Genomic DNA, 22,635 nt, shown 5'->3' with positions numbered 1-22,635 from the left:
AATAAATAAATAAAATCTTTAAAAAAAAAAAAGAAAACTACAGCACAAATTTCCCTTTAAAAATACGGATCTCTCGTGCAGCTACGCTGCCATATTTAACCATGGACGATTAATACTAAAGCATGTCACCACGCTACACTTTCCGTCCCTCTTATCGGTGAGACTGGGTTAGCGGCAAAGGGCACCTTGATTTTCAAAATCATCTTACGATGACGGGTGAGTCTTCGTAGCTCCCGTCTGATGAATACTCGAAACCGTTTGCTCAACAAATGGAAAAGACGGGGCCTCTCAGATCAGTTGGAAACATTCCCTGCGCGGGTTTTGTGCATTTAGAAGAGAGAGAGAGAGAGAAGCAGTCTGAGGTTCTCTCCTTGCTACAGCTTTATTAGGTTCCCAAATCCAATCCCTGGCGGATTGTCTGGGCCCCTGGGTTCCGCCGCCAGACAATGTCCCGCAGCAATTATCAGCACCTGCGTTAGGACTCAATGGGCCTAAATTGCCAGTGGGGGGGGCGAGCAGACACCCCACTGACGGCAATTAACATAAAAGGGTGCTACGTTTAAAGTTGTGGGTGGGAATTACAAAAGGTTAAGTGTCTAAATATAAAAATCTTTTTGAATATAACATCAGCGTGCTTTGTTACTGAAATGTGGGCGCTGTAATTTCACCAAAATAGGGTTTGGAAAACCTGGCGATCATCCACGCCCATGAAATCGCCTGTTGTTCTCAACGGAAGGCAACTCGTCTGTTCAAAAGTTAGAACAATTCAGCGACTGAAATATTTCATACCAACAAAATAATCAAACACGGACTTTCACGACTGTGCACGACTGACACGAGGCCTCTGGAAAGAGGGAGCGTTTTCTCTCTTCATTTTACAGTTAAGTAATTGGAAACCAAGGTTTTAGAGTATTTACTTTCTTAATTGTGGGTTGGGTGGGTGAGAAAAGGGCCAGAAGCAGGTCCCTGTGGGCCGCGGGGTGTGGGCGACGGCCGCGCACCGGCAGGTCTAGCTCCACGGTCTCAGCGACCAGAGAGGCCCGGCGAACACGGCTGGGGAAATCTGGGGCTGGGGCAGGGCAGGCGGGGTCCCCCTGCGCCTCTCTGCTGGCCGGGGACTGTGCTCCATGTCCCCCGCCCCCCCTGGTGTTGGCGCATGAGCTCAAGAATGTGTAGAGACACAGACACTTGCTTGTGTTAGACGCCGCCCCCTCCACTTGGGCCCCGCTGCAGCACCTCCCTGTAGCGCGGCCCCAGCCCCTTCCCTGCCCCCCTCCTGGGCACCCACCCTCCTGGCTGCTGAGAACGGAAACCCTGAAGTCCTCGAAAATTTGAGCGTTGAGCTGGTGCACTCTTCCAGTTTGGCTGGCGGAGCACGGAGGGCGGGGCCGGGCCGGGAGGCTTGGGGGACCTCCCAGCCCGCACCCAGCATCACCCTCAGGGGCAAAGGCTGCAGGGGAGACCCGCCAGGGGTCCTGCGATGCCGGGCCCTGCACGAAAGCTGCTCGGGGGGCAGACCTGGTGGCCAGCACCCACACCCCGGCCCTGCCTTTGCCCACCCCTTAGGTTAGGGAAGGGGACCCCCGTCCAGGGCTAGGGGGCTGCCCGCACTGTTTCTCGACTGTGAGCGAACCCCGAGCAGAGAAGCAGGGCAGGGTACAGGCTATTGGCACTGGCCGGCCCGCCACGGGGCCGTGGCTCCCCGTGCCCTTAGCCGCTCCTGAGGCTGGGGGACCCTGTCTCCCACACCTCCCGCTGGTCTAACAGGCTCAACTTCTTCACCTCCAGGCCTGGTTTTACCAAATCCACTGATCACTGCCTTACAGCCTGGTTGTGGGACGGGGGACGTGCTTGAGGGGCACAGCGGGCTTCCTACATGCAGATGAAGGGGGCGTCACTCGCCTCGTCCAACCCCGGAGGTGGTGGGAGGCCCAGGGCCTTGCTCTCAGATGTAAGCCAATGGCGGGTCTGCTCCTGTGGCTTTCAGACCTGACTCCGTGTGACAATCTGGTCTCCTTGTGGCCTGGTGTGGTCATGTAACCAAGTTTTGGCCAATGAGCGGTAAGTGATGGTGGGTGTCTTCAAAGGGGCGTTTGTTAGAAGGGCAGGCCTGTGCTCCTTCTGCTTCTAGTTCCCGGGGTCTGGAATAGGGGTGTGATGGCTGGTGCCTGTGCAGCCCCCTGGGACCACGAGGTGCAGGAAGGATGACAGAGAAGAAGAGGAAATGGGAACAGGGATCCCTGGTGATCCCAGGGGCCGTCGCCCCGCCACGGAGCTTCCATGTGAGAAGTGACACTGGTGGAATTGAATCCCCCACTGCTGTCAGAAGCGGGTGCCCACGTGAGCCCGGAGTGTGGACCTGGAAGGGGGGCTGCTCCTGGCCAGCAAGAGCGTGGCCACCGCCGTGGGATGAGGCTTCAGCGAGAGCCGGGCTCATGTCTGCCTGTGCGGTGGCATGCGTTCCGTCGTGGGAGGGCGTCCAATGCCGCCTGTGACCCGGGGCTGAGAGAGAAACCCCGGCCTTGGAGTCTATGTGCCGGGAGAACGTTTCTGCTCTGGGGCCACAGAAAGTAGCTTCGAGAGGGACCGTCACCTGGGAGATGTTCTGGCCGTGGCCTGTTTTAGGCATTGTGTTGACCGAAGTCTCTGCCTGAAACCCTCCCGGCTGTGGTCTCTGCCCTGCACTTGGGAGGCCCGTCACTGTCCTGGCTGCAGGCTGGGTGTCGCCAGTGGCTGCTCCCCGAGACTTCCCAATGTGTGTGGCCAGCCCCCACGGCGGCCCCAGCAGGTGCTCTGCAGCCCGAGGCCGGCGCACTGTCACCTAGGTAGGCAGACGCAGTGACCCTCGGCTGGAGCCCCTCTGCTCGGTGCAGGCCTGAGTGGGGCTCGGGGGTCCTCGGTCAAGGTCTGGCGGAAGGAAGGGAGGCGGGATCCAGGAGCCACGCAAGAAAGCTCTGTGCCAGGCCAGGGTAAGGGGGAGTGGCACGGTTCACAGCTTGCCTCGGCGAATACAGACCTTCACTCATGCGAAGGAAGGGCCCCGACACACGCTCCCCATACGTGTGGGGCTGCCGTGGACGGTCGCATTTTTGCTGTCTCTCCAGATAACAATCAAGAGAACTTGCTACTATCCCCACGTAGTCACAGAATAAGCTACTTCATTTAAAAAAATAAATAAATAAATAAAAAGCCTTGCCTACTTCCCACCCAAGTAGCTCCGCATCCCCCTGAGGTCTTTTCTGGGTGTCCCGCCGGCAGGAGGGCCTCACGCCCTGCTGAGCTAGTGCCTCCCACACCCCACACAGCACGAGCCCTCACCCTGCTCGCACCGTCATCACCTGGGCTTTTCTCTTGTTTACGCTGATGCCCACCACCTACCCAGGCAGAGCTGACCTATGCAATGGCTTCACTGCCGTTTGCAGAAGGCACCAGAGGACAGCCGGCCAGCCTGTGTGTCCATGACCCAGAGCAGACCTGAGCTCGCTGCCAACACGTCCGGAGGGCCTGGGCACCGGTGGGGCGAGGGGAGCTCTGGGGCGGCTATGGGGACAAGACACTGTCAGTGCGCGCGTCCTCCAGAGCGTTTGGGGGTGGACTGGTCCCCAGAAGAGACACAGCGGCACAGGGGACCCTTCCTGACCCGTGGGCAGGTGTGCACGTTGCCAGCATGCCACCCTGTGAGGGGACAGGAGGGGCCGCCATGGGACTGGCACTGTCCCGGGCACTTTATAGAAGAGGAGGCCTGTACGGAGAAGATTGGCCAGAAAAGGCAGAGAAGCATCAGCCCCACGTCTGCCATCAGCCCCAGACGCACCAGCCGAGGACCCGGGACCTGGCGCTTGGCCGCAGACCTGCCAGCAGGCCACCGGATGCCCGCAGAGCTCAAACCTGAGTGGCCCTCCCAAAACCAAAGACTTGCTCCCCCTGGTCTCCCCAAAGACCATCTTCTGCGGCGCCCCACCCCCATCCTAGCCAAGCTGGAAACATCTCTGAACGTGCTGGCAGCCCGACACAGCCCCCCGAGTGTGGGGTGAGGCCCATTCCCCGAGCAGCGAGCGCCCCAAACTTGTACAGAGGGCTGGGCCCTGGGCCGCCTGCACTAAACGTCAAGGAGCAGATGCAGGCCCCCCTTTCTGGGCCTGGTTTCCATGGAGACCTCATGAGAGGCTCCAAAATCCCTCCCAGTGGAAGGCGAGGGGCCCAGCGAGTGTTTTTATGCGGAAATGTGAGAACTCTTCAGCCCCGCAGTGTAAAGCTGCCTCCGTAAACTGCGCTGGAAGCAGACTAGAGGTCGCGGCCCCCCAAGGCTACCCACCACCCCTTTGGCATGGGGCTCCCCGGGGTGAGGGCCCAGGCCTGGGTCTAGCCATGGGCCCTGTGCCAGCACTCCAGGTCCGCCCGTCCTGCTCTGTGACTCAGGAGTACTCGCACGCGGTGTCCAGGGCTGGGGTCCTAACTGCGGGGATGGGCCCCTCTTCAAAGGGCCCAGGAGTGCGTGAAGGCCCCCACAGCTAATGTGCATGTGAATTTGCCCGATGGGGATCCCGGAGCCCCATTTCCTGAGCTTGCTGTGGTCCCCGAGGATCTGGTGCAGCTGCTCCTGAGGCGGGGGGTGGGGGCACAGGGGACCAGGCGGGACCCCACGACCATGCTCGGCTGGGACGCCGTGGGTGACGCAAATGCCCCCCCCCCCGCCTGCAAGATCAGGCCGTGTGGGAGGGCCCACGGGCCCGGGCACAGTGAGCGGCAGACGTGAAACTTGGATTCACATCCTGAGCTCCGGCCCTTGCTCTCCGGGAGTCGTTCAGAATAACCCACGGAAAAGCCAGGCCAGGCCCTCCACGGCTGCAGGTTTTCAGGCACCAGGAGCCAAGTGCATACGGAGATGCTGTGTGCTCTGGGCAGGCGCGGAAGCAGCCAGAAAACCGGGCAAACCCTCGGGACCGTTAGGGCTGCAGATGGTGGCTGACCTCGGTGGGGGGACGGAGAGGGCACAAGGGCCAGTTCCTACACTCGGGGTCCTGTCCAGGCTGACCACAGCCTCCTGGGGACAGTGGCCTTGGTGGGTTCGCCTCTGGGCCCAGCCCTCAGTCTGACAGATGCAGAAACAGCCCTGAGCCCGCCTAGGGTCTGTCCTCTCCCACCAGCTCCGGGCGCGAGTGAAACGGCCTCACTTTACACTGATGGCGATGACCATGTGTGCCCGTCGGGACTGCGGGACGGCCCCTGTGGTGGCCCCTGGGACTGCTTGTTCCCAATGCTACCGTGGCACTGGGACTGCGCCCGAGGGGCCTGGATGGCCAGGACAGGGAGCTCCCAGCCTGCCCTTCAGCCCACAGCGCTGGGGACTGGCCCTGCAGAGGGACACCTGCTCAGGCCCGGCCCCATCTTCCTGGCACCGTCTGTCTCCTCCAGGGTCCCCATGCCTGGCTTCTCAAGGCTTTAATTTCCTCCCGCCCAGGTTCCAGCGCACCCGCTGTCACTCCACACGCCCCTAAGCACTCAGGCCCACTACCACCAACCAGCTGGCTAACGGCACTCACCGGCAAGGCCGCTAGGGATGGCTCTCTGGCCACGAGCCGTGTCTGATGCCAGCGCCAGCTCCAGGTCTCCGGTGGGGAGCCGCGGGTCTCTGGTACTTTCCAGCGCAGCTCTGGGCTCTTGGCCCCCAGACTTGGGGCTCCACAGAGGATAGGCCACGCAGTCAAACCCGCTGTGGAGGGAACGGGAGGGACCGGGCTTTGCTGGATGCTAAGCTGAGGGTGCCACCTGGCTGTGGGGGGCACGGTGGCCTGGGGGCCCTTCTGGGGAGGAGGAGGGGCGGAGGCGACCACCCTGAGACTAAGATGCGGGAAGGAAGGGCGGGGAGAGTCTAGTCCCGGGACCACGTGGTGCCTCGCCTGGTCCCAGCCCTCGCTGCCGGCCCCTTGCCTGGCTCCCACTGCTTCCTGTTCCCTAGACCGAGCAGAGCATGTCCGTGGGTCACTCCCGTGTGCCCAGTGCCCTTGGGGTCCCGGCTGGTGGGGGAGCAGTGTGGAGATGGGCCTGGGAGGAGCCGGTCCGGGCCACTCCTCTTCCCCCACGCCCATGGGTGACGTCCGGGTCGCCCGTACTCACAATGGGGTCTGGATGGGTGTCCCTCGCTGGTCCTCGTCCACATTGAAGAAGCTGACCTCCGAGTAGGCGGGGAGCTGCACGTACCGGACGCCGGCTGAGACCTTCAGAACCCGGCCGTCCTCGCCTGGGGAGGGAGAAACGCAGGCTGTGCCAAGGAAGGGACAGAATGGCCACAAGGACCCAGGTCTCTCCCTCCCTGTCCTGGCCTGGACGCCTGTGAGGGGCGCGTAGCAGCGACGCTGGCCCAGGCCGCAGCCCGACTTCTCCTGCCCTCGCTGAGGGCCTGAGCCTCAGGGCACCTCACTGCGCTTTCGGGGGGCCTCTCCTTGTTGGTTATCCTCGGGGCCATGGGGGAGGCCCTGGCTGGGAGCAGACACACTGGAGGCCTATCTCTACCACAGTCCTGCCTTTGGCGAGACATTGCTGCCTGTTACTTCCCACCTCTGGGCCCCTTGTCTGCACGCCCGAGGCACCCAGCACAGGGCCTGGCCATGTGGGCTCTGGGTCCGGTGCAGAAGGACAGTCGACAGCACCCACCGAGCAGGGTCAGTGCAGGCCCACCGCCCAGCCCCTGTGGAAGAGGAGACGTGGCAGGGCTGACAGTGCGAGCACTCGGCTTGGAAGGAGAGTAGAGGGCCACACCCCCCCGGGATTTGATTGACTTCCACTTCTGGTCACCACAGAGTACCCGGAACCAATTCATGCCCCACTTGAAGCACCCCAAAAAGGCAGAGAAAATACAATGATGGTGCGATGGCTTTTCAAGATCCTGGACCTCAGGCAAGGACAGCGGCCCCTGAGAGATGCGGAACAAATGGTGTGGACTCCCCGACTGTCCGGGCCACTGCCTTGAGAGAAGGGGGACCGCGTGCAGGGAGAGGGACTGAGTGAGCCCAAGAAACTCCTCAGTGAGCCAACGGGGCTGGGAGGCCTGGAGGAGAGGCACACAGCAGGGGTCCTGGAGTCCTGGAGGCAGAGGAACCGAGAGGCGAGGGACCTCCGGGGACACAGTGGAGCACATATCTGTGCACGAGTGCGAGGAGATGTCCAGAGGCTGGGCGAAGAGCCACAGGGGAGGGCGGGAGGGACCTGGGCTTGCACGGCCCTGGGAGTGGCGCTCACTCCTGCTGGCCACACTGGGAGAATGGATGCCACAGCACATGAGGCAGGGCTCTCAGAAGGTCCAGCTTCAACAGTGGGGATCGTGGGTCTCAGTCGGAGCTCTCCTCCACACCTCACACGTCGCAAAGGCAAAACCTGAAAGGATCAAACTGTTTCCAAATAAGCCAACTGTGCTCCAGAACAAAGTCCAAGAAGAGTTATGGTAACACAGAAATACCCAGCCACCAAACGGTAAAATCCTCCGTGTCTGGCACCAATCAAAGATTAGCAGGCAAAGAATGCAGCAAAGTACGTTCCGTAGTGAGGAGGGACTGCAGGCAACTGCAATCGGCTCAGAACACACCCGGATGTGAGGATCAGCAGGAAGGACCCTTCTCCGAAGCTTCTACTGGACCCGTACTCCACGTGCTCAAGACGTAAGTAGAGACGAAAAGATATAAAAATAAAGTTGAACTTCTAGAAACAAAAGCTATGAGATAAAAAAGTACACGGTATGTGATCAATGACAGATGAGATATTGCAGAAAAAAATTCACGAACTTGAAAACATAGCTATAGAAACCACCAACATAAAACACCAAGAGAAAAAAGGAAAAAAGAAGAAGAAAACAAAGGTAGAGTGAAAGGAGGGAGGAAGGGGGAGGGAAAAAGAATCCACGGACAGTGAGGAATCCACGGACAGTGAGGAATCCACAGACAGTGAGGCATCCACGGACAGTGAGGCATCCACGGACAGTGAGGCATCCACGGACAGTGAGGAATCCACGGACAGTGAGGCATCCACGGACAGTGAGAAATCCACGGACAGTGAGGCATCCACGGACAGTGAGGCATCCACGGACAGTGAGGCATCCACGGACAGTGAGGAATCCACGGACAGTGAGGCATCCACGGACAGCGAGGCGAGTCCAAGCTCCCTAACAACGTGGGTAATGAGGCCCGGGGACGAGAGGAAGAAGAACGGTGATAGAAAAACAATTTGAGGAAATAAAGGCTGAAAAATCCCTCCATTTTTAAAAGATTTATTTATTTATTGGAGCGCCTGGGTGGCTCAGTGGGTTAAGCCTCTGCCTTCGGCTCAGGTCATGATCTCAGGGTCTGGGGATTGAGCCCCGACAGGCTCCCTGCTCAGCGGGGAGTCTGCTCCCCCCTTTCTCTCTGCCTGCCTCTCTGCCTACTTGTGCTCTCTGTCTGTCAGATAAATAAATAAAACCTTAAAAAAAATAAAATAAAAGATAGATGTGGTTAGAATGGATGAAAAACTAAGACCCAACAATATGTTGCCTATAAAAAGCATACTTTATTATTTTTAAATTTTTTTTTTAAGATTTTATTTATTATTTGACAGAGAGAGACATAGCAAGAGAGAGAACACAAGCAAGGGAAGTGGGAGAGGGAGAAGCAGCCTCCTCACCAAGCAGGAAGCCCCATGTGGGGCTCAATCCCAGGACCCTGGGATCATGACCTGAGCTAAAGGCAGAGGCTTAACGACTGAGCCACCCAGGTGCCCCCAAAAGCACACTTTAAATACAGACTTACATAGGTGGAGAGTAGAAGTATGGATAAAGATACACAATGCTATTAGTTAGGAGAAAGCTGAAGCAACTATATTATTATTACAGGAAGTAGTTGTCACAGCAATGACTACACCAGGGATGAAAAAGGAAATATTGCAATGATAAGGGGTCATCTAATTAAATAACATAAAAATCCTAAATGTTACACATCTAAGGACAGACCTTCAAAATACATGGTGCAAAAAATGATAGAAATGAAATCAGAAATAAGCAAATCCTCAATTACAATTGGAGATGTCAAGATACCACTGTCAGCAATTGATAGAACAAGCAAACAAAAAATCAACAAGCACATGTGACCTTGAAGGATAGTATCAATAAAATCCACCTGATATGTATAGAATGTTCCACCCAACGAAAGCAGAAATCATATACTTCTTAAAGTGCACACACAGCATTTACCAAAATAGAACAAATTCTATGAAAAAAGTCTCCAAATTTGGAAACAAAACAACATATCTCTAAATAACTCATGGGTCAAAAAGGAAATCAAAAGGGAAATCAGAAAGCATTTTGAATTGAATGAAAATGAATGCAAAACCTATCAAAAATTTCAGGATGCAGCTAAAGCTGTTCTGAGGGGGAAATTTATAGCAATAAACTCTTGTGTTATAAAGAAAGGTCTGAAGTCAATTACCTTGGTTTCCATCTTAAAAACTAAAAGAGGGGGCGCTTTATTAAAGCTTTATTAAAAGCTTTATTAAAGCTTTATTAAAGCCTCTGCCTTCGGCTCCAGTCATAATCCCAGGGTCCTGGGATCAAGCCCCACATCTGGCTCTCTGCTCCATGGGGAGCCTGCTTCCTCCTCTCTCTCTGCCTGCCTCTCTGCCTACTTGTGGTCTTTGTCTGTCAAATAAACAAATAAAATCTTTAAAAAAAAAACTAAAAGAAAAGAAAAAAAGAGCAAATTAAATACAAAATAAGAAGCAAGGAAATAACATAATAATAGGAATTAATGAAATAGAAAACAGAAAATAATAGAGAAATCAATGAAACCAAAAGTTGACTGTTTACCAATGAAACTGATAACCTGTGGCCAGATGAGTCAGGCAAAACAGAAAGAAGAAATCAATAATCCTTAGTAGGAACAAAAGAGGTGATATCAGTGGATTAAAAGGAGATGAAGGAGTATTATGAAGAAGCTTATGACAATAAATCAACTCATGAAATGAACAAATATTCCTGCAAAGACACAAACACCAAAGTTCACTCAAGAAGAAGTAGATAACCCAAATAACATTATAGCTACTTAAAGAAATGGAATTAGTAGTTAAAAGTCTTCCCACATGGGACATCTGGGTGGCTCAGTGGGTTAAGCCTCTGCCTTTGGCTCAGGTCATGATCTCAGGGTCCTGGGATCGAGTCCCGCATCAGGCTCTCTGCTCAGCAGGGAGTCTGCTTCCCTCTCTCTCTTTGCCTGCCTCTCTGCCTACTTGTGATCTCTCTGTCAAATAAATAAAATCTTTAAAAAAAAAAAAAAGTCTTCTCACAAAGAAACGACAGGCCTCAATGATCTTCATATTGAAATCTGCCAAATATTTAAGAAAGAAATAATACGAATTCAACGCAGACTCTTCCAGAAAATTGAAACATGAAGTCAACATTACCCTGATAGAAAAACCAGACTAACATATTAAAAAAAATTGGGGGCACACAGCTGACTCAGTCGGTGGAGCATGTGATTTTTAATCTTGGGTTGTAAGTTTGAGCTCCACATTGGGTGCAGAGATTACTTAGAAATAAAATCTTAAAAAAGAAAAAAAAAATTCAAGACCAATATCCCTCATGAAAAAACATGTAAAACTTTAAAGAAAAATTTAGCAAATGGAATGCCCAGATAATTCAATGGGGGGAATAGCAGCCTTTCAACAAATGCCGCTGGTACAACTGACATTCACTTGCAAAAGAATGTAGCCGGACCCCTGCCTCACACCACACACAAAGATGAACTCCAGATGGATTATAGTTCTGAATGTAAGAGCTAAAAATATAAAATTCTTAGAAGAAAATACAGGAGTAAATTTTCATGACTCTGAGTTAGGGAGTCTTCTTAGGTATGAAACCAACAGCATAAGCAAGAAAAGAAAAAAGTAAAGGAATTGCACTTTGCCAAAATTCAAACCTTCTGTGTTCAAAGGACACCATTAAGAAACTGCAAGACCATGCACAAAATGGCAAAAAATATTTGCAAATCAGATATTTGATAAGGGGACTTATATCCAGAATACATAAACAGACAAACACCTTTTTGTCTTTCGTGTTTGTGTCCTAATAACTCACAATCAAAAGGCACATTACCCATTGTTAAAATGTTAATTTTATTTAATTTCTTTAAAGATTTTATTTCTTTATTTGGCACAGAGAGAGAGAACAAGCAGGGACAGAGGAGAGAGAAGAGCAGGCTCCCCGCTGATCAGGGGATCTGATGGGGAACTCAGTTCCAGGGCTCTGGGATCATGACCTGAGGTGAAGACAGATGCTTAACCCACTGAGCCACCCAAGTTACCCATTTTTTAAAAATGGGCAAATATATGAATAGATATTTCTCCAAAGGAGACATACAAATGGCCAATAAATATCTGAAAAGATGCTCAACATCATTACTTGTTAGAGGAACGCGTATCAGAAGCGCGAGACACCACTTCATCCCAGTAGGATGGCGAGAACTACAAAGACTGATGGCAACAAATGCCGGCAGGGACGTCGAGCCGTTGGAGACCTTGGTCACTGCCAGTGGGAATGGAAAATATTGCAGACAAAAGAAAGAAAACACATTCAGAGTGGAAAGGAAGAAGCAAAAACTGGATGTTTTTGCAGATGACATGATTTTCCATATAGCAAAATCCCAAGAAAATCCTCAGGAAAAGCAGCAGAGCTAGCAAATGAGTTCAGCAAGGTCACAGGACACAAGATCAATGTTTTAAAATCAACTGTATCTGGGGCGCCTGGGTGGCTCAGTGGGCTAAAGCCTCTGCGTTCGGCTCAGGTCATGATCTCAGGGTCCTGGGATCGAGCCCCACATCGGGTTCTCTGCTCTGCAGGGAGCCTGCTTCCTCCTCTCTCTCTCTCTCTGCCTGCCTCTCTGCCTACTTGTGATCTCTCTCTGTCAAATAAATAAATAAAAATCTTAAAAAAAAAAACAAAATAAAATCAATTGTAGCCTACCAATTCCTGAAATAAAGGTAAGGAAACAAATCCATCCATAATAATATAAAAAGAACAAACATGACTCATTAATTACTGAACCAACTATAACTAAGTTATAAACAAAATATTGATAAATTACTTATCATTATTAATAACTTTAACGAGACAAGTGCAAGACTTGCACACTAAACATTACAAAACACTGGTGAGAGAAAGCACAGATATAAATAGATGAGGAGGTGTCCCATGTTCATGGATGGGAAGATGCAGCGCGGCTCATGGTGGCTCTTCCCGGCCAGAGTCAAAGCGGTCCCTAACAAAAATCCCAGCAGGCTTTTTTTCCCCCTCTGCAGAAACTGACAAGCTGATCCTTAAAAAACTGTATAAAAGATGAAGTTCCCAGAATAGTCAAAACAATTTTAAAAAAGAAAGCAGAATCGAAGGAGTCTTTAATTTCCAAACTCAGAGTGAGGCTACAATAATGAAGATGGTGTGGTGTGGGGATAGACATATGGGTCAACGGAGCAAAACCCAGAGTCTGCACAAACCCTCACTCTGACAGTGAAGTTGTTCTCGACTGAGGCGCGGAGGCATTTCGATGGGGAGAGGACAGTCTTTCCGGCACATGGTACCACAAGAGAAAACATGAACTTAGAACTTTATCTTATCCAGAAAAATTAACTGAAAATGGACTGCAGAAATGCAAGAGCAAAACTTCTAGCAGAAAACAGGAGAATATCTTTGGGTACTTGGGTCGGGCTAATCATTCCTACATACATTACCAAAATTATGATCTATAAAAGAAAAGATTGACAAATCTTCATGAAAATTAAAAACCTTTGCACTTGAGAAGACAGTATTAAGAAAATTACAAGATGGGGTCACCTGGGTGGCTCAGTCGGTAAGGCGTCCGACTCTTGGTTTTGGCTGAGGTCATGATCTTAGGGTTGTGGGACTGAGCTCCGACTCAGGCTCTGTGTTCGGCAGGAGTCTGCTTGAGGTTTTCTTTCCCTCTGCTCCCTCTCCCCACTCGCATGCTCTCACTCTCAAATCAGTCAATACTTTAAAAATGCTTAAGGAAAATCACAAGGTGAGACACAACGAAAATAAATGATTTGCAAAGATATAACTGATGAAGAACTAGTATCCAGAATACATAAAGAACTCCGATAACTGAAAAACAAGAAGAGCAAACAGCCTCATTTTAAAAAATGGACGGCACAGTTGGATAAACATTTCTCTAGGGAACATGCACACGGGGCCAGGGAACACACAAAAAGCTGCTCGGCACCAACAGTTGGGAGGGAAGTGCGACTCAGGGCCTCAGCGGGCTGGCTGACAGTCCCGGATGGCTGCGGATGGGCAGGGTTGGGGGGAACCGAGCCCCATGCAGCTGGTGTGGCCACTCTGGGAAGCAGTCTGGCAGTTCCTTGGGGAGTTTACACATCAATCTGCCCTCTGGCCCAGCAGCTCCACTCAGGGGTGCATGACCGAGACACACAGAACACAGGCCGCATGGAACGTGCCCCAAACCTTCCCAGCTGCCCAAAGTGCAGGGAACTGAATGTCCACCAACAGATGAGCCGGGAAACCAGGCACAGGCGCGGTCCGTGAAGCGCCAGCACGTCCACGTGGGTCACCGCAGCCAAGGACACTGGTCACTGATGCAGAGCCCGAGGCCACGGGTTGTGGGACTTACTCATCCAAGTGCCCACAGAGGGCACAGCTGTGGGAGCCGGGCTGCCAGCGGGCAGCAGGGGTCTTTCTGAGGCAAAGGAAATGGTCTGAAGCAGAACCGGGGGCTGGTTGGACTCGACTCTGTAAATTTCCTGAAAATCTAGGAATCACTTAATACTCGAGAATTTCGAGCCATAAAAACGACACCAAAATAAAGTTGCTAAAATGAACCGACTGTGACTGTCTTTGCTCGGTGCTGCTCGCGGTGCCCTCGTCAAAGCTTGCTGACCCCAAGCAAATTAGCAGAGACTAAGCGTCTCAGGCAGGCATGTACTGCCGGCGGTCCTGCCCCGGCCACCGCACCGTGACCGCCGGGGTGCTGATGGATGCATTCGGGGTCCTCCGCCCTGCCGCTGGGCCAGGATGCCCCTCTCTGCATCGGGCAATCTGCTCATGGGCGGGAAGGGCTCTGGCAGGTCAGCTGCCCAACCTCTGTGTCACTACTCCACGGATACCATTCCCCAAAACACAGCTGGACTGGACATCTGTCCTCCCCTGATGACCCATGGAGGACACAGGAACTCGCCCCTCGTCAGGCACAGGCCCCTGTAGACACCAGCAGCCCCGAGAAGCCACGCATCGTCCTGTGAGCTGTGCAACGGCCATGGGCACACGCCATGCATGCACACAGGACTCACACGCCCCCTCTGCCAAGGCTCCAGAGACGAGGACAAAACAAGAGTCACTGTGGGTGTCCCCGTACCCGAAGCCACACAGGGCATCTCGTCCCTAACCCTAAGCACCTGACGTCTGCAGCCATCACCCTGGAGACACGCACCCTCGGCCACTTCCCCGCTGTCCTGCTGCAGCTGAACGCTCACGGTGAAGGAAGAGCCCTGAGCCACGTCCATCACCTCCGGACCCAAAATCACGATCTTCTTGGCTTGTGCTGGGAGAGAGCAGAGCAGAGTGCGGCACAGCTGAACGGCAGGGCCGGGGGGGCCGCGGTCCGTGCAAGCCCAGGCCCCCACGTGGGCCCCCCACGGAACAGCCGCGCTTCCCAGGGCACCGCAGGGGGAGGGATGTGCGGTTTTATCACACGCGTGACTGGAAGTCCCCTGCCCGTGCCACCCCACCCAGCGACCTGGGCCCTCGCTGAGTGAGACTGTGACCCATCCTGAAGGCCAGCTGGGACTTTGAAGCAACTTACTGCAGAGCTGGTTACACTACAGAGGCCTCGGAAGCCCACCCAGCGCCAAAGGGCCGTGAGCGAAGGGCTCGTGGGCATTCGGGTTTGCACGCGGGGGGCGCTCCCGCACACCCTCTGCTTGCTTGGGACTCCGGCCCCGCCCTCCTTGCGTCTGGTCAGTGGCTCCACGTGTGCCTGGTGGGGCGCCGTGGACACCAGCTGGGGAGCTGGCCGGGGCGTGGCCACCCACAGGCCAGACGTGCGGGGCGCCTCTGGGGTCGGAGCAGCTGGAGACGGCGTTCTCGGTGTCCGCTCCCCCTGCGTCCCCAGCCGCTAGCGGCACCAGCGTTCGGGTCGTTAAAGCTTAGGACAGGACGGAGTCTGACAGAGGACGTGCGGGTCAGGAGGGGGCTCCCACAGGCGAGTGTGGAGGGCGGCAGGTGCCTCACGGAGACGGTGGGCCTGGACAGCCCTGCTCCGTTGAGGGGGGACGACCCGGCCCTCAGCAGGGGGAGGCCAGAGCCCGCTTCAGCTGGCCTAGGTGGACTCTGGCGGTGGCTGAGACTCTGCTGGGGGGACACGAGGACACACCCTATGCCCCCTTGCCAGAGGCTTCCCCACCAGGCGTCCAGCACCCCTCACGTGGGGTGAGCTGGGATCCGGGTCTCTTCCAGGGCACAGTTACAAAGGCACTCCCGGGGGGCCCTGAGGAAGGCTGGCTCGGCCCCCAGGCCCCCCGCACCCTGAGATCCTGACCTGAGCCGAAGGCAGACTAGTCGCGAGCCCTTCTGAAACCCGACTGGAATGTGTTTTTCCTAAAGGGGCTGGGGTTTTAGATCCTACTTCACCCCTGACCCCAAACACCTCCGGATTCAGCATCCCTGTGCGAGTGCCTGTGGCCATCGGAGACAGAACTCAGCAGACCCCGCCGTGACCCCACGAGAAGACAGGCGAGGCACCTACCCACCGGGCGGCCGTTGATCCACATCCCACGGTAGACGGCCCCGGAGCAGTGGGTCAGCTGGCCCAGGCCGCTGAAGACGTCACCGTGCCACTGTCCCTGTGGAGAGAGCCATGTGCACTCAGAGCCCATGGATGACATGAGACCGCAGGCGGAGGCCCGGGGTCCCTGCAAGCACCAACCCCGCCACAGGCGAGGACTGAGGCTGCTGGAAAACCAGCCCCGAGGGGTGGCAATTATGGGGCACCGCCCTGGCCTCCAAGTCCCTCTGCAGCGGAACCGTGAGAAGCCGGGGAGTCGGGGGACAATGGCTCATATGCAAACGCTCCAAACGGGGCCCTGGGAGCACAGTAGAGACTACCCTGGTGCCGGCGAGGAGCCCCCACCAGCAACAAGCCCCCTGAGGGGCCCTCGGAGCCCGCGTGCAGCCCCCCACCCCCCCCAGCAGCCGCTCTGAACCGCAGGCACAGCGGCGTGGGGACAATGTGAGAGCCACAACTGCTTCCGTGGAAAACGTCAAGGTCCTCCTGTTAGAAGAAAAACCGGCTGGAAGCCCTGAGGGTCTATGTGCTCCTCTGAGGGAGCTAACGGGGCTCCCGTGTCCCTGCCCTGCTCTCCCGCGGCCCGGGCGCTGTCAGTGCCACGCGGAGGGCGCTGCCCGCAGGTGCCGTGGGAGGCAGCTCAGCGCCCGGCTCTCCCTTGGGCGGGACCATGAGGGACCACGGGGCTGTGAGAATGGCCCTGAGAGCCGCTGCTCTGCAGAACTCGGACGCCCCGAGCCCGGGGGGCGACTTGGAGAACAGAGTCACCGAGCACCAGGGCTGTGGGGCCAGGTCAGGCTGCAGGGTGGGGGCGGGACCTCCATGGCCAGGCTCCAGCACAGCTGGCCCCTGGGCCAGGGCACTGGACAGCTGGCAGGAGGGGCTGGGCTGCCTGCTGGGGTGCCAGACTGCCCCCCACCTCAGGGGAGGCCCAGAGAGCCGAGTCAGCCCCATGACAGCTCGGGTACCCTCGTGGTGCTCCCAGGACGCTCAGGGCCATGCGAGGCTGAGGTCGCGTTCTCCAGGAAGTGGCTCACGTGTGCAGGTGACGGGCCGGACCGAAGTGGAGGTGAGGCCCTGGAGTTGCAACCCGTGGGCCCCACTCTGTTGTCCTGACTCAGGGCAGGGAGCCTGCTGGCAGCTGCGGGGGCCACTCTAGAGCCAGCACGGGCGTTTGGCCCTGCAATCAGGGAGTCACTGTGCACGTGTGTCCACGCTTGGGGTGACGTATGCGCCCCTGCTCCCACGTGTGCATCTGCGTATCCATGTGCAAGTGTGTGCACCTGTGTATGTGTGCACGCGTGTGCACCTGCGTGTCCGTGTGCACATCTGTGTATCCGTGTGCATGTGTGTGTGCGGTGGGATGGCTCTCTCAATAGGATGGGCAAAGGGACCTGGGCGGGAGACAGCAGGGCGCGCTGGGCTGGGCTGCTGTCCGTGGGTCAGTGGGGGACAATCCTGAGAGGGCAGGGAGGCCTGGGTGGCTCAGTTGGTTGAGCAGCTGCCTTCGGCTCAGGTCATGATCCCAGCGTCCTGGGATCGAGTCCCACATCGGGCTCCTTGCTCGGCGGGGAGCCTGCTTCTCCCTCTGCCTCTGCCTCTGCCTCCCACTCTGTCTGTGCTCGCTTGCTCTCTCTCCCTCTCTGACAAATAAAATCTTTAAAAAAAAAATCCTGGGAGGGCAGGGGGCCTGCACGCTAAGCCCCTGCCCCTGGGGACTCTGCTTGCTGGGAGCCGGCGGGTGAGGCTTGGACGTGACGACGACGCTGGACCGGTTTGTTTGCCAGGAAACCCTTTCCCTCACGACACCATCCTCGGACTTGAGAAGTCACCGGTTTCAACTCAGGCGACAGGACTCTCAGCCAAAAGAACGCAAACCCCACAGGAGCCAAGCCACGTCCACTGCCCCCAGCACCCACTGTGCCCTCTACTTAGAACCACGGGGCTCAGTCTCCAGGCCTGGCAGGAACAGCTGCTACAGTGGGACGCGGTCAGCCCCGACAGGGGCCCAGGCTGGGGGCGGCGGCCACGGTGGGGGCTGTGCCTCCAGGAGAACAGAGCCTTCACGAGGGGCCCCTCACCTTTCCCCGGCCTCCCTCCGCCCTCCCAGGGGCAAGAGCTGTGCCCACTGCGTGCCCTGGGCAGGCCTGCCCCTGCCCTCGCCTCCCGAGCTTCGCTCCTGTCCCCGTGCAGGTGTGCTGGGGCGGGGCGTGGGGCCCGTGGAGCCCGGCCACGTGCTCAGGGGCGCTCCCCGCGGGAAGCTGGGATTCAAGACGCTGGAAACTGGCTGCGGAGTCCGGTGTGCACAGAGCACCGACCCCGCCCACGCCAGCGGCGGGGACGTCCACTCCGCCCTCGCTAGGCTCCCCGTCGCAGGGTTCCAGATGCTCCCGCCAATGGAGCGCAAGCCTGCGGCGCTTCCTAGCGGACATCCCTTCCCTGGCCTCCTGGAGCCTGGCGTCAGAGCTCCCACGCACAGGCGGACGGACGCTAGTCATAAACTCTCGCCGGCTCCCTCAGGGCCGCGTGAGGCTCAGGACAGGCCGAGAGGCTCTCTAAGCCGGGAGCTGGCTGCTGGCCCGTCGTCCGCATCGTAGCTGTTGCTGCCGCGAGAACGGCCACCTCTTGTCTCCGCGCAAACTCCTTCGGCCCAGTCCTCTCTCTGCTAAGCACCCACGCTGCTTCCTGGAGGAAGGCACAGCCTCGGGTTGCCCGAGAGGGAGCAGACTGGCGGGTCCTCCCACACCCAGAGATGTCCAGGGCGGCCGGTGGGACCATGTGTCCCACACCCACTCCAGGGGCATGCGGGGCTCTGTGCTTACTCTCCACTGTTTTCCTGGGTCGTTCACAGGCTGCTGGGGCCTCTGGGGGGGCTGGGTGTCTGCAGCGCTAACACAGGACTCCCCAGGACAGGCGTGCTCCAGGGCGCGGCGTAACTTGCCCAGCAGCGCGGAATCTTAATTGATGTTATAAATCATACCTTTGAAAATTCTGCCCTTTCTCAGCTGACTTGCACACAGAGCATGAACCAATACTTTAAAAAGCATCGCACGGAGGGGGTGGGGGGTTTGCCCCCAAGGACGGTTGGGGGCACATCCCACCCGGGGTGGGGGCTCCCTCGGCTCTCTCCCTACCCCTCTCTGCCCCGCTGAGGGCTTGTGCACCGTAGGGTGTTGCAGGAAGAGGGGGCAGGGGGCTGTGTCCACACCACAGACACCGGCGGGACAGGACCCAGCATTAGGAAATGGTCTTATGGGATGGCGGAGAGCCAGGCCTGTCACCCGGCAGCTGCTGGGGGGCCCCTGGAACCCCAAGGGGGTGTTGCAGATGCCTCCGCGGTGGGCCCACCTCTGCGGGCCCACAGCTCCCAGGACAGTTGGGCCACTGGGATGAGCGCCTCCTTGGGTGCTCTCCCAGGCACACGTGGTGGGAGTAAACTGTGAGAAGAGTTGGATTCTCATTTTAGGGGCCTCTTCTGTTGATTCTATGTTCCTTTCCGAGGGAAGAGCTCCTGTGCTTCTCCACCTGCCCCCCCACGCCCCCGGGTGCCCCCCAGCACACACGGAACGTCCAGCCTGGCACATGGGTCACGTCCTGCCTGTGGCCCAGGGTTTGGGTGGCCACACCACGAGGGTCCAATGGCCCAGCTCCCCAGTGTCCGCCGTGGGCGGTATTGGGACGGCCTCCCCCGTCGTTGAACCTCGGAGCTGCAGCAGAGGACCACCGTCCGGAGGTCACGACTTTGTAGACCAGCAAAGGGTGGTCTGGAGTTAGGTCACATAAGCGGATGTGGCGCCAGGCCACCTGCCTGGGCCCTGGGACTATCCAAGGGGCCTGTCTCTCCAGCTTGTGGGGCAGCCTGTGGGGTTGCCATGGACACGCAGGCTGGCACGTTGGGGCACAGGTGTGCCTCCTGCTCATCCGTGTCCCCAGCAAGAGCAGGGTCATGGCTGTTGTGTTGGATCTCCACGACCTTGCTTGTTAGTTCCTCGGATGTCAAGGTGTGCACTGTGGCTCTCACTGCCTTTCTGTGTCTGTTTCTGCTGCCTGCTGGCGTGCAGACCACACAGAGGACAAAGCGTGGCACTGGCCCCCACGGTGGCTCTGGCAGTCCAGACCCCTCCCCTGTGTGTGAGCAGACCCAGACGCCCGACTGTCCTGTGTGCCGTGCACCCCTGCAGTCAGGGCCCCACATTCCTGGGCTGTGAAGGGTGGCCTGGGCACATAAAGGCCAGCGGCATTCCCAAAGACACGCAGGTGAGCACAGCGGCGGCTGGGAGCTACCAGCAGGGGAGGACACACAGAAGGCCGGCCACCGGCCCCGTGCAGCAAGCAGGTGTACCAACCAGCAGGCCTCCCTCTGGGAAAGCCAACCCGAAAAACACAGCCAGTGTGCGTGGAGAGGCGCCCAGGAATGGCCGGAAGCTGGTAGCTGCTGGTGGGGACCACCCTGCGGACACACGGTAGGGACCGCTCTGCTGCACAGTCACCGAGGTTCCCTGACAGCTTGGATCTGCTTCCTCTCTGCGGGGGACGTGGCTCGCCTCCACGGAGCGGTACCGGCTCCTGGGCTCCACCAGGGATTTTTGAACTCTGTCCCTCTAGGAGCGGCTGCCCTGTGCCCGCGGGGGTCACTGTGCTACAGCCACGTCCCCTGGAGGAGCCAGTAAGCTTGCCGCTGCTGGGCACGCCTGCCCCCATGTCCCTTGGAGGTGGTCCAGCGGGTGCAAGCCCGGAGCCTGGGGGTGATCTGGGCAGAACCTTCAGTGGGTAGCAGAGGCAGGAAACGTTCTCTCCAAGATGAGCCGCCCCAATCCCGCCCATGCGGCTCCCGTGACGGGGGAGGGAGAAGCAGTTCTGGCTTAGGGATACGTTGTTTTTATGTCGACAGAAGACACTGGAACATGATCTTCAGGAGTGGACTTTGCCAGGGACTAACTTTTTAAAGGCTCCTTACAACGGTCTGCATTGGGGAATCTGGTGATGAGGCGGCAGGAACCTTGGGGCAAAGGCGCACGTGCCACGGGAAGGCAGACTTAACGGCATGCGGGTGGGGGGGGGCCCGACTCCCCCATTCATGCGGTCCTGAGTGCGCCTCTGCAGGTGCCACCCCTCCTGGAACTTCCCCTTCTCTGGGTTTGGCAGGTTCTCTGTCCGATTCGGCTGACACGGGACACAGCCAGACAGCTCGGCCTCTACTGTCTAATCTTCGAGGAAATAAAATTACCTCAAAAATAAATAAAAATCAGAAGCTGGTAATCTGTGGTGAGAGGGGCCCAGGACAGTTTTCTGGGCAGCTCGGGGTTGAAGAGGTTGGGGTCTGCGGCTGCCCAGGGCCTCATGTGGGGCGGCACTCCCTGGGAAGAAAGCAAGAGGTGCACAGACCCTGCCACACCTGTAGGCACAGGATGCTTCATGCGTCCCGGCCGTGTGTGTGCGGCAGAGCCTGTGCTCCCCGGGTGACAGCCACCGTCAGGGCCGGCAGTTCAGCCAAGGGATATGCCGGGAAGGAGGGTGAGGCCGGGCAGACGAGCCCAGCAAGGACGGACGGAGGCCACATCCCTCCACGGCGGCACGGCCGGCGCTGGATCGGGGGCAGTGCCGGCACACGTGGGGACGGCCGTCTTCAAGGGCAGGAGGGACAAGTGCGGGCGAGGCTGTGGACAGGTCAGAACCGCGGAGCGGCGCGGGGTCCCCAGGAATCCAGCCGGGAGCCACCACCTGGCCCAGAAGCTCGTCTTCTGCGCATGCGCCCCGAAGACCTGGGTGCAGGGGCTGAGCGCTGTGTCCCCCACGACCCCGGCAGCCGCGCTCACGAGGGCCCAGCGGTGGGAGCAGCCCCGGGGGGCCGCGGGTGGACCGGGTCCCTCCGCGTGATGGACTGACTTCGAGCTCAGCGAGACCAGCCGCTCCCCGCAGCACAGGCCCCGCGGGGCTCCCCGCAGGCGCGGCTCCCGCGGGAGTCAGATCCGCGGAGACAGAAAGTGGCGGGGTGGGTGCCACAGGTCGGGGGCTAGCGTTTCCTGGGACAGACGTCAGTCTGGAAGATGGACCGTCCTGGAGACGGACGGTGGGGACGGGCGCACGACAGTGTACTGTGCTTCACGCCCCGAGCCGTGCCCTTAGCGGGAACAGCCGTGAATTTCACGTGAGGCTTGTTTCACGATCCACAGACATGTTTTTAAAGGAGGTCGACTGTTGCTCCGTGGGAGCCCAGGGAACGCCGCGGCCGCAGGGGAGACACGCCTCAGGGTAGCGCCCAGCTCCCTCCACGCTGCCCGGGCTCCGGGGTGACCTGATAACCGGGGGTCGGAGGTCAGGCGTGAGACGTCCCTGCAACGTGGAGAGGCCTGCGCTGGCCCCGGAGCCTGCGCCTTCCCCATGGGCCAGGCCTGGAGACAGACCGTGAGCGAAGTCTCCAAACGGCTCCAGAATGAACGCTGGTGGCGGTGGGTGCTGCGCCGTCTCCGAGAGTGCCGTGCGTCCAAGGGTACCGTGTCCGAGGTTTCCGAGTCTGAGGTCACCGTGTCCGAGGTCGCCATGCGGCTTTCCTGGGCGCAGCCCTTCTCCACGCTGCTGCACGGCCTTCTGGAAGCTGGTTAAGGAAGTGGCCAGAGGACCAAGGAATGCCGTGAGGGACCCCCACGTCTGCCCTCTGGGACCTGGGTGCCACTGGAGTCGTCTCATCGGCGTCCGGGCTGTGGCGAGGTGGCTGCACACGTCCCTGCCGCCGTGCGTGGCTGGGACGGCCCACAGACACGGCAAGCACCACGGAGGACGGCGTCCCAGCAGCACTTCCAGCAGC

At 57.5% G+C, this 22,635-nt stretch overlaps 1 protein-coding gene across 7 annotated transcripts in view; it reads right to left on the bottom strand.

Annotated features, from left to right (window-relative positions):
• MORN1 (MORN repeat containing 1) overlaps positions 1–22,635 on the bottom strand; it is a 49,279-nt gene that overhangs the window by 18,777 nt on the left and 7,867 nt on the right. For 5 of the 7 annotated variants that reach the window (XR_004289918.1, XM_032361772.1, XM_032361773.1 and 2 more), the window contains exons 7-10: positions 15,792–15,888; positions 14,478–14,588; positions 6,118–6,241; positions 5,544–5,713 (exon numbers count right to left, since the gene is read on the bottom strand). Coding sequence is in view for 6 of the 7 variants with exons in the window: in XM_032361772.1 (XP_032217663.1) it covers positions 5,544–5,713; positions 6,118–6,241; positions 14,478–14,588; positions 15,792–15,888 (502 nt within the window). In the remaining variant the exon portion in view is untranslated. Of the gene's footprint in view, positions 1–208; positions 3,157–3,181; positions 3,541–5,543; positions 5,714–6,117; positions 6,242–14,477; positions 14,589–15,791; positions 15,889–22,635 lie in introns of those variants that run through there. The other 2 variants (XM_032361777.1, XM_032361775.1) reach the window with 2 other exon arrangements.

The sequence above is a fragment of the Mustela erminea genome, chromosome 10 (assembly GCF_009829155.1).
Source record: "Mustela erminea isolate mMusErm1 chromosome 10, mMusErm1.Pri, whole genome shotgun sequence".
Classification (NCBI taxonomy): Eukaryota; Metazoa; Chordata; class Mammalia; order Carnivora; family Mustelidae; genus Mustela; species Mustela erminea.
Note: the sequence above shows the minus strand (reverse complement) of the source record. Positions and strands in the feature narration are given on the sequence as shown.